The 12,161-nt window shown below is 40.2% G+C and overlaps 1 protein-coding gene across 1 annotated transcript in view; it reads left to right on the top strand.

Moving 5' to 3' along the window:
- PTPRR (protein tyrosine phosphatase receptor type R) overlaps positions 1-12,161 on the top strand; it is a 260,911-nt gene that overhangs the window by 139,594 nt on the left and 109,156 nt on the right. The window contains 2 exon segments of the mRNA XM_034644175.1: positions 689-799; positions 11,181-11,443. Coding sequence (XP_034500066.1) covers positions 689-799; positions 11,181-11,443 — 374 coding nt within the window.

Raw genomic sequence — 12,161 nt, 5'->3', positions numbered from 1 at the left:
AAAAACATAAATAAAATTATTTATTTTACCTTTTATTACCAAACAGTTCTAGACTTTTCAATGTACTCTGTTGCTTTAAATAAAATATTATACCCTAACACTTCGTATGGTCGAGGTGAAATTTAATCAGATTTTGACAAAGTGGACTGCATTTAAAGGGGAAAAAAAAGATTTGATGAAAGAGGAAAAAAAAAAAGAAGGAAATGATGCCGACATTGTTGCTCTGTTTATAAAGGCATCATGAGATTTTGTTTGCACCTGTTTCACTTTTGTTTAAAAGTCAAGAGCTGCATGGAAGCCAGGGTGTTGGTGTTGTGGGAGGGGACTTAAAACAGAGTAAGGAAAGCTTCAGAAACAATTTCCTCAACACAGAAAAGAACAGAACTCCTTCACTTTATGAACCAGGTAATTTCCGAGAGACTGGTGGAGGGATATTTACGAAGTCCAGGACCCAATTTGCCGTGTCAGGCATGCTTGCTCCTGGACGGGAGATAACATCATCCCGTAATGTGTAAGGACGGCAGTCCTCGTCTTAGATCAGTTTGAGAAGCAGCTCTGGCTGCGGGGGATGTAGGTGTGTTCTACTACACTGAATGGAATAAAGCTAAAAATATGTTTAGTGTCTGATAAGAACGCCGTTCTCCTCAAACTCTCATTTAACGTTGGACTTTCTGTTTTGCTTTTAAAGAAAAATGTTCTACAAGGGCAGCATGAAGCGGACAAAATCTGGAGCAAAGAAGGATTTTATGCTGTTGTCATTTTTCTCAGCATCTTTGTTATTATAGTAACGTGTTTGATGGTAAGTTTGCTTCTTTATATATTTTATCCCTTCCTGAGCCACTGCTTAATATTACTGGATACACTGCCATTCAAGTGAATGTTGAAAAGCCTGGGAACAGAAGCAAAGCTACGATCCTGTTAGATGGGGAATATTCCTATCTGACAGCAGAGTGATAGCTGAGGAAAACCTATGGAATGACGGATTGTGACCTGCGCAGAGTAAGGCTGTGATTGCAATGAGGCTTTTAGTAGCTTGATCAACCTGGAGTGAAGCTTTAGAAAGTGATTGACCCGGGTCACTGGAGCCCTCAAAGTCATTAAAGTCTTGTGGGTACACTTTGGACTTACTTTATTTTTTCTTTTATATTCTCTTTATTGGAACTCAGGAAAAAATTGAAAAAGAAACATGTCTTAGGGGCAAGCTTATGTCTTTAATAGTGCTTGATTTCCTTATTTTTAAAGGACCTAGATAGCATTCTACGAAATTCTAGGCATTAAAAGGAGATGATTATAGGCTCAAAGACCAGATCATTCACTGTCAACTAAATTTTTAGGTGAATGAATAAAGAAAGTATGAAAGTATACACAGCAAATAGCTCTATAAATTACAAATTACAAATGTGTAGCCTTTAAAAGTATTTTCTAATTAAAAAAAAAAGGAACCCAGAATAAATCCACTAAACTAGGCAGTGCTATTTGGTATTGAATGAGTTAAGAAATACTTTTCAAACACATTGGTAAGATTTTCTTATTCTTTTGAAAATTCTGTGATGTAATTTAAAATATTTGAAGTTTACAAATGGGTTTTAATATTTTTTTTCCTTTGTGCTATGTTCTCTTTAATTTTGTACATTTTCAAAAATATTCCTTCTTAGCTTTTAAATGTCTCCCCAAAGACATCATATTACTTACTCTTCACAGCCAACAGTGTTGCTAAGTGTTTTATTGGTTTTTGTTCACTTATGCATCCCCTGCTGGGAAGGGGTTTATGTTAGAAAGATTAGGGCTTAGTTGGGAAAGGCAGAGGTTGTGTAGGTCTAAACTTGAAGGATATAAAACAATTAAGGCCTTGAATAGGGGGATGATGGGCGTATTTCCTCGAGTCTAAATGTAGGAAGTAGTAAGGACATCCTCGAGCTTCCATCATCACGAATTCAGAGGCATCTGTCTCCTATGGGAAGATTTGTAGAAAGATTTCTAAAAATTGTGACACAATAAACAAGAGAAGAATTTAAGAATTGAGTAAGAGAATCAGTTTTTGTGTATTAAATGGTGGAGATTAAGGGGAAACATTTAAGGAGACAAGGTTGGAGGTTTTAGGGAAACTGTGGCAGAGACCACTGGACATTTTTTAGTATTTTAGAAGGTGTGGTTTTTTTTGTTATAGTTAATTGCACTTTAAAATATGTGGTTCTTCTCTTCCTTAATATAGGAAATCTTGAGTGCTGTTTTCTCTCTGTCAGTCACAATTAGAGTGTTTTTCTGCTTCACAGATGAAAAGATGTGAGGAAGAGGAGAATAGAAAGGGTAGAGGGTGCTAAAAGTAGAGATTGTTCAGGCAGGAAGGGGATAAGATCGAGCAGAGCAAAGGCAAGGAGGGAAGGGCAGAGCAGAGTTTGCTCTTACCTTGTAGGACACGATCCAGGTTCTGCATCTCTAACTCAGGGAGCTTCTGCATATCCAGCATGACTGGGTAAATCCCTACAGGACATATTGGTCTCCTGAGCAAGAGGACCTGTCGTGGCCACACTCTCAACCACTTGAGACCAGAGAACAACTCTTCTTTTCCCAATTTCTGCAAAGCACCACTGTAAAAGTCAGAAACCTAGATAAGTCTGCTCCAGAGTTACTGGAACAAATCAAGAAAGGAATGTTTCAAAAGTATGGGTGATTGCTCTCTAGTGGGCTGGCAGGTAGATTCATCCACTCATTCAATCCACAGATTCCTGCAGAGGGTCCACTGTGGACCTGTGGTTGGCATCGTGGCCAAGGAGAGCACAAGACAGATGAGGTCCCTATGCTTGTGGGGCCTATACTCTGGAGGGGGACACAGACAATAATTAAGTTAGTATTTTTTTTTTTGGATCAAATAGTGGACATACATATGATTCCAAGTATTTGACTTTCTGGAAAAGGCAAAACCACAGAGACAGTGAAGAGATCAGTGGTTGCCAGAGGTTGCAGGAGACGGGATGAGTGGGTGGAGCCACTCAGTTTCAAGGCAGTGAAACTGTTCTGTATGATACTGTAGTGGTGAATACATGACCTCATGGATTTCTTAAAACTCATAGAACGTGCAACCCAAGGAGCAAGCCCTGATCTAGACTATGGACTTCAGTTAATTATAACATATCAATACTGGCTTATCAATTGTAACACATGTAACCACACTAATACCAAATGTTAATAGGGCAAATTGTTGAAGGAAGTAGGGGCGTGGGGATATATGAGAACTCTGTACTCTCTGCTGTTTTTCTATAAACCTAAAACCGCTCTTAAGAAATAAAGTCTATTCATTTCTTTTTAAGATCAAATATTGTTCAATGCCATGAAGAGATACCATAATAGTAAGTGAGCGGGACAGAGCACTCTGAGACTTCGAGACATGTGAGAATGTGGGGACAGGGCCTCGCAGGCAGAGGGTACGGTGGGTGGAGCAGCTGGGGTGGGGAGAAGCTAGTCTCTCTGGGTTCAACAAGAAGGGTGCAAGCTGGAAGTTATAAGCAGAGCTTTGATGTGATTTGACATGTGTATTTACAAGAACAGGTGCTCTGCTGGTGGACAATGGTTGGAGACAGCACAAGGTGAAGTGTGGGAGCAGGAGGACTCTTCTGGAAGCCATTGTATTAGCCTAATGACAAAGATGATAATGATCCAGAGTAGTGGAGATGGAGAGAAGTGAGCAGTTGGGATTTATTTGCAGAAGGAAATGACAAGACTTGCTATGTACTGATTCTCAGGGAGAAGGAAAGAAAGAAATTAAAGTTGACTCCTCATTTATTTGGCTAAGAACCTGGGTGGTGGAGCTCCCATTTCTTGGGAGGGGAACAAGTTGGAGGTGGGGTAGTGAGAGAAGCAACACTTGATTTGTGTTCTAGTCACTCTTGAGTAAATGAAAGAAATAGAATGATATTTTACAAACACAATCTTAAAATTTTTTTCGAAGATTTTATTTTATTTATTTGAGGCAGGGGAGGAGTAGAGGGAGAGGGACAAGCAGACTCCACACTGTGCATGGAGCCCGACCTGGTGCTTGATCCCACGGCCCTGAGATCATGACCTGAGCCGAAATCGAGAGCTGGATGCTTTTTTTTTTTTTTTTAAAGATTTTATTTATTTATTCGACAGAGATAGAGACAGCCAGCGAGAGCGGGAACACAAGCAGGGGGAGTGGGAGAGGAAGAAGCAGACTCATAGCAGAAGAGCCTGATGTGGGGCTTGATCCCATAACGCTGGGATTACGCCCTGAGCCAAAGGCAGACGCTTAACCGCTGTGCCACCCAGGCGCCCCGAGAGCTGGATGCTTAACCGACTGAGCCACCTACGTGCCCCACAGTCTTAAACTTGAACGAGAAAAGGTCATTTTAAGAAGTAACAGAGAAACCGGCAGTACATAGGAAGGAATTAATACTGATAGAAAAACACTACTACTAGACAGGATTAAGATGAGGTGAAGTTTATCTGATGCAGCTATCCCACTGACAAGTCAACAGTTCACATTTAGGGACTTGTCAAATGTGATTCTCTAAAATAAGTTTATCTGTGTAAATGTTCAAGTGTTTTTGATAATGACCTTGATTTAAAGTAAGTGTTTTAACCTGGCTCTCTCAGTAATAGTTACGCTATCACTTTTGCGATTTTCAAACACAATAATATTCCAATTCTGTTTTCCATAATTTTCTTGATTCCATCGCAAAGGAAACGATATAGCACAGAATTTTCCCTCTGGCAATAATTATATTTATGAGAGATCAAATGCCATTATTTGCATCCAGCCTTCCAACACCACAGAAACGAAAAGCATATGGTTTTTCGTTTTTTAAAGATGAAATTTTATAGGTAAATTGCTGTAATGGTGGATTACGTGTGCTATGTAACAATAACATAAGGCTTGGCAAAATTTTTGAAATGTGGCATATTGTTTACTTTCCTTAAAATTAAAAAAAAAAAAAAGTATGTTGCCAGGCATAAAACAAGACACGCATGACATTTTCAAATGTGTGACTTATTTAGCACTTCTCAAATGTGGATGTAGAGTGGGTGGGGCGACAAATAGACAAATACGATTTTCCAAGAAAAAAATGTGTGGGCAATTTCCAATCCATTCAGTCTGTTTTAGGTGGAGGAAATTTATTACTGAGAAGAATTCATTATTAAACTTCAATCAACAATGGAAAGGACACCATTATCAACGAAATTAAGCCTTCCAATGTACTTCAAGGTTTATTAAGAAGTGTGTAGGTAGAGATATCTACAAGCCAGGTCCCTTCTGGAGAACAATTTTAGGAAATACATGAAAACAGCTGTTTGGGTCAACAAAAGTTCTGGCATGTTGGACCCAGAGAAGAGCCATCCATCCATATGCCATGCAAAGAGTTTTCTAGTCATGGTCTTGGTAGCTGAGGCAGGAAATCCGGCGTCAGAACACCCGATACAGCCTGAGTACCGGCCAGTGAAAACGTGTCAGAAGTGGACATAAATAGCCACACTCTTCTAATTCGTTATATATAATCTCTAGGGATTGGGGGAATGGGGAATAGAGTCCTCGCTGGAATGATCTGTTTACAGAACTATTTTCCAGAGTAGGCGTATGTCTCGAACTAATTTTTTTGTGTTAATGAAACCATTTAGCAAAGAATACAATCCTTTTAATAAAAATCATAATAATCGTAATATTTAGTGTCTTCCCTTTATTGCACACTTACTGGTACGAAGCTGGCACTAAATTTCCTGCCTGGTGGTAAACACTTAATGTATTTTTTAAACCACTTTGTTGAGGTATGATTGCCATATGAAAAGCTGTTCAGATTTAATGGATGCAACTTGGTGAGTTTGGAGATGAGTATACACCCATGAAACCGTCACCACAACCTATGTCACAGAGATACCCTCACCTCCAAAAGTGTCCTCCTGCTCTCTTCCTTTCTTTCTTCTTATTATTTTGTATTGTGATAAGAGCACTTAACATACAATCTACCCTCTTAGCAAAGTATTTTAAATATACATGCTGGATTATTAACTATGGGCTCTATGCATTAACACTTAATGTATTTTAGTTTCCTAATTTTGCTGATGAGGAGACCAAGATTCTGAGAGGAAAAGTGTCTTGACCAAAAACATACAGTGGGATGGGGGGCGGGGGGAGTGTGAGAAGAGGGGTTGGAATTCAAACCCAAATCTGTCTGGATTAAAAGTCTGGGCTCCTTACCGTGATTCCATATATAAAGGAGTCAAAGTCCTCACCCTTGGTCTTGTGAATGTCTGCTTCTGGCCACAGAGGGGACGATGATGACAGTGCCTATATTATCTTTGACGGGGTGTAATTTTTCCACATCTGTCTCTTCTGGAAGCCTGTGAATTCCCAGAGGTTAGGGTTGTGTGCTGTCTTTGCACCTGCAATGTTTCTTCTGGAATGTAGTAGCAATCGACCCCTGTCTACTCAACTAAAAGAAATGAATGAATGAACTCCTTCAGAACTAACTGTAAAATACTGTAAAGAAAATACTATGGGCTGTTAGTTGATGGCATCATTTTAAAATTGGAGCATATTTTAACCCAAACAGGTGTTTTGTGTTACCTACTTAAGAGATTTTCTTTTATTGAAATACACGTGCCATAAAACATGGTGGAAGTTTAACATGTACACTTACAAGATTTTTTAAATGAAAATTATAAGCAGCAAAAGAGCTTTATAGGATTTTTGGGGGGGGTAGCTTTCCTCTCAGTTCTGTGTTCCTCTGGCTCTCTTCTTCCTGCTATTATTTTTTATCTCTTGCAATAGTTTGGCTTTTACAGTTCCTTTCTCATTCAATATTCCTGTTTTCCTTTTCCAAATGACCAAATGACTTTATTGCATCCTGAGATTCAAACACGCTCTTAAAGGTAAAAGCAAAGCTACTGGTTTGCCATTGCTACAATAAGCTTTTAGGTTGAGCTTTGCAACTAAGTGTGTTCACAGAGAAATATGCATATGCTGTATTCCAGACCTTGATCAGCATAGAGAAGAATCTCTGACACACTCTTCCAGAGGCTTTGGGAGAGGCATTGGGAAGAAGGATGGGGGATTTAGAAGAAATGGTAGCATTGAATGATCACAGGCATCAAGTCAAGAAAGTTGGATTCTAGACTCTTATTTCTAACCTTCCTGGAGTCATTCAAGTATTCTGAGTCTAAACGTGAAATGAGGAGATTATACCAGATGATTTTTAAGAGCCCCTCCACCAGTTTCTCAATAGTGGCACTGTTGACATCTGGGACTGGGAGATTCTGCTGGGGGGAGAGGGTCTGTCCTGGGCACTGTAGGGTATCTAGCAGCATCTCTAGCCTCTGTCCACTAGATCCCAGGAGCACCTCACCACACACCCAGTATGACAACCAAACACAGCTCTGGATGTTGCCGAATGCCCCCGAAGGGCTAAGGCCCAGCTGGTTGAGAAGGACTGCCTTGTAACTGGATACCATGACGATGGCCCCATTGCCCAGTAGCAATGTTTGCAGTTCTTTCCATATTTTGTCAGCCAGCCCAATCTCTCTCTTGAGGATTTTTAAAGTGTCTTATAAGCATTATATAGTCTCCCAGTTCTGCTTTTCCCTAATTAAAGATGTAAATCAGTCTGTACACATACCACATAGTTTAAAAGTTGACCTATCACCAGAGATGAAGTAAACATGTAACTGTAAAACATGTGACAAAGGTCCTTCATCGAGAACATAAACTCCTGATGTAAAGAGGGACTTTGGACTAGAGCTCATTCTACACCAATAAAATCATAAAAATGACCTGTCAAGAGCTATCGAGGAGGCCAGTATTTCCTCGGGTTTCTCATTTTCATTTTTGAAATATGCTTCTCCAAAACCCAAATGTAAACAGGCAAACACATGTTCTGATGTGCATATTATATTTAGATGTTAGAATATATAACATATGCAGTGTCTTTTATTAAAGATATTTTTGTAAAGGTACAGATGTATTTGCTTCTCTTCTCATTCAGGAAAATGACTGGCTTGCAATCAAGAAATAAAAAGCTAGGGGGGCCTGGCTGGCTCAGGCAGAAGAGCGTGTGACTCTTGATCTTGGGGTCGTGAGTTCAAGCCCCACGTTGGGTGTAGAGATTACTTAAATAAAGAAATATTTTTAATAATAATAAATTAAAACATAATAAAAAAGTATCCCGCCTTAAATTCTGTTGCCTCACCCTTTAGTAATTACGTATTTAACTTAGCAGATATGTGTTATCTGATTGGTACTGTTCTGGGGGGGATTAGTTTGTGCAGAGTGGTGGCAAAGTGCCTTTCGAGGATTATAGAAACTGAAGAGAAGTAGTAAATTAAAAACCTCCCAATCCTGAGGGCACGACGCCCTGGGTAAGGATATTTATCTTCAGTATTTTCTATCTTATAGGTTGTAAAATCTAATTAGAGGAAGATTTGTCACTTAGTATTAGATGTCTTTTTTTTCTTATGCAGTAATATTTCTCACAGAAATATTTAGCACCCATCGCTTTCAAAATTTAAGATTTAACTTTACCCTACCTTTGTCAACGAACACCACCAGTAGAAAAGTTTCCAGGTTATGAGGAAGTGAACTGTTAAAAGACAATAAGGAGGGGGGTGCCTGGGTGGCACAGCGGTTAAGCGTCTGCCTTCGGCTCAGGGCGTGATCCTGGCGTTATGGGATCGAGCCCCACATCAGGCTCCTCCGCTATGAGCCTGCTTCTTCCTCTCCCACTCCCCCTGCTTGTGTTCCCTCTCTCACTGGCTGTCTCTATCTCTGTCGAAAAAATAAATAAAATCTTTGAAAAAAATTAAAAATAAAAAAAATAAAAGACAATAAGGATTTTTTTTCATCTCCTGGCAGTTCAATTCCTAGGATGCATTTCTAATTCTACTCCCTATGTGCATGTCCTTTTCCTTAAAGAGAGCTTTCAATCCACCAAAAATAGATTTGGTGGTGTTGAGCCCTAGTGGTGAGAACCACATCTGCAGCAGATGTGATGTCGGAATCCATCTTTAAGAATTGTGGCGCGGTGAAGAGCAACCCCAGAGGTACCGTAAGGCGGTGGAAAGTGCTGGGTCTGCAAGTCAGAACTGCTTTAGGGCCTGGGTCGGCCACAGCTGGCTGCTGGCTTTGGCCAAGCCATTTATTCAGCTAGACTGCAATATTTTAAATGTATAATTAGGTCAGAAGGACCTTTAGTGACCATTCAAACTCCGATTCCTTCCGTGTCCCTAATTTAAAAGTCACTTAATGTACAATCAATCACTCCTATTTCTTACTTCTCTGCCCAAACTTCTCTCTTGTTACTATAACCTGAGATGTTGGCCCTGAGACATAATTAAATTTCATTTTCGCCCTGTTTTTACATAATTCCAAAGCTCCCTTTTCTATCATAAATTCTAGTTCTTCAGTTCTTAATTTTGAGCCCTCTTTCTTGTGACTGGGAGTAAATTTTTTTCAGGAAATATATAAGGTGGCACATTTCCTGAGACCTCATGCACTTGAAATGTTCTTTCTGTTGGTTTCATTGACATGAACTTCTGTTTATCGAGGTGTGGAATTCATGCATTTTTTTTGCAATAGGCATGTTTTTTTTCTCAGTCACAAAAACTGGTCCGTTTTCTCCTCACATTTATTCTTCTTTCAATGGACATACTTTTTAACTGTGAACTCTTTCATTCCGTATCCCTAATTCCATAAGAACAGGGTGCCATTTATTGTGTTCAGAGCAGAATACTCTGGACCTCTCATGATACCTGCCGTTAGGTGGGCAGTGACAACTAGTTCTGAATGACTCACCTCTCTGTTGTTAAGTCTGGTTTATTGTTTACAGTGACTTTCCTCTGGCAATTTCGTCCATGGAGTGTCCCAGCAAAGTCAGTCCGATAACTTTAAATGCTTAAAAATGACAATCCTCCCATTTCTGAATTGAATTAGCCATTCCAGAAAGGACTCTGAGAATGGAGGAAGTGATATGTTTGTTTTTTCCAACATGCATTAAAAATTTAAAAAGGAGGGGCACCTGGGTGGCACAGCTGCCTTCGACTCAGGGCGTGATCCCGGCGTTATGGGATCGAGCCCCACATCAGGCTCCTCTGCTATGAGCCTGCTTCTTCCTTTCCCACTCCCCCTGCTTGTGTTCCCTCTCTCGCTGGCTGTCTCTATCTCTGTCAAATAAATAAATAAAGTCTTTAAAAAAATTAAAAAGGGAAGGGGCGCCTGGGTGGCTCAGTTGGTTACGCCTCTGACTTTGGCTCAGGTCATGATCTTAGGGTCCTGCGAGCCCTGCGTCGGGCTCCCTGCTCAGCAGGGAGTCTGCTTCTCTGCCCCCCTCCTCTCACTCTCTCTTAAATAAATAAATACATAATCTTTTTTAAAAATTTAAAAGGGGAAAGAGGTAAAAAAATAAAATTCTGGTTATCCAAATTATTCCTTGATAGGTGCCCTAAATTTAATTTTTTGAAGAAGTTACAAGATATTCAAGTTAATACATGACTAGTGTGGATATTTACCAACATAAGAAATTATGATTTATAGCATAACTATTTTTTTCATTAAACTTCACAAGATTTTCTTTTCATATGTTGTACTGGTTGCAGATCTCTGTTTCTATACAGGTCATAAGCCCATAGTTCGTGGCTGTTCCTTCAATCAGCCTTCCCTTTCAGTTATTTTGAGTAAAAACTTGCATGTGGGGGCACCTGGGTGGCTCAGTCATTAAGCGTCTGCCTTCAGCTCAGGGCGTGATCCCAGCGTTCTGGGATCGAGCCCCACATCAGGCTCCTCCACTAGGAGCCTGCTTCTTCCTCTCCCACTCCCCCTGCTTGTGTTCTCTCTCTCGCTGGCTGTCTCTGTCAAATAAATAAATAAAATCTTTTAGAAAAAAAAATCTTGCATGTGATCAAACTGACATCTGGCACTTTTATAAAATTAGCCAAATTTTCTTTTGGATATGTATTTGAGGAATAGATTCATGGACACATTTATTTAATAAGTAGAAATACCAACTATATCCTTTTTGAGAAAAATCTCAGCACCACACAACTGAGACATCATTCTAGAAGGCTTTGCTTGGGTGTATTATCATTAAACCTCCATTTTGTTTGTCATCTGGGTTGGAGTACAGGAGAGCATATTTTGTTGTTCAGTGTGAAAAAACAAGCCTTTGTATCTCCTTCTATAGATTCTTTACAGATTAAAAGAAAAATTTCAGCTTTCCTTGCGACAAGATAAAGAGAAAAACCAGGAGATCCACCTGTCACCCGTTGCGTTACCACCAGCACAGTCCGAGGCAAAGGCAGTCAGCAGCATGGTGCAGCCCGAGCAGGCTCTAAAGGTGCTGGATGTGGTTGTGGACCCGCAAGGCCGACACTCTCCTGAGATCAAAGCCACCACCTCTGTCTGCCCGTCTCCCTTCAAAATGAAGCCCATAGGACTTCAGGAGAGGTATGAGCTTTTCTGTATCCCCCTACAGGCTGTGTTTCTTTTTTTAAAAAAAAGAATAGTCACCAATTAAAAATGATGGAAACAGAGATGATTGGCCTATTGGGTAGAATCGCTCACCACCAAATGTCCCCGCAGAGAATCTAGCTGTGATACAACAATCTTTTAGTTACATCAGATTCTGTTTAGCTAGTGATGACCCAAGCCGTGGTCATCTTCAACTCCAGGACAGCTTCCATAATCATTTATTGAGTACATTTTGAGGGCTGCTGATGTAACATAATACTATCTTCTCTAATTCTCATCAGAACTCTGGTAGGTAGAAGGACTCGGAATAAACTTAGAGTATTTCCTGACAAAGTCCACATTGATTGGAGTGATCAATGTCACAAATCGATTTTTTATAAAGTTTTCTCTCTGCTTCCTTTGAGCAAATGCACAGTAAATATCTCAAGATCCATGACATTGTTTTTGTTGCCTTACCTGCCTTCGTGATGTACTTATACTGACATTCTCATTTAAACCAAAGCTGACGTGGGGCATGGGGAGCCTGGGTGGATGAGTTGGTTGAGCATCTGACTCTTGATTTCAGCTCAGGTTACAATCTTGGGGTCCTGGGATCAAGCCCAGTGTCCGGGGGTGGGGGGAGTCTGCAGTCAGCAGGGAGTCTGCTTGAGGATTCTCTCTCTCTTCCCCTGCCACTTCTCTAACTCATGCTCTT

This window comes from Ailuropoda melanoleuca, chromosome 15, assembly GCF_002007445.2.
Source record: "Ailuropoda melanoleuca isolate Jingjing chromosome 15, ASM200744v2, whole genome shotgun sequence".
Lineage (NCBI taxonomy): Eukaryota > Metazoa > Chordata > Mammalia > Carnivora > Ursidae > Ailuropoda > Ailuropoda melanoleuca.
Note: the sequence above shows the minus strand (reverse complement) of the source record. Positions and strands in the feature narration are given on the sequence as shown.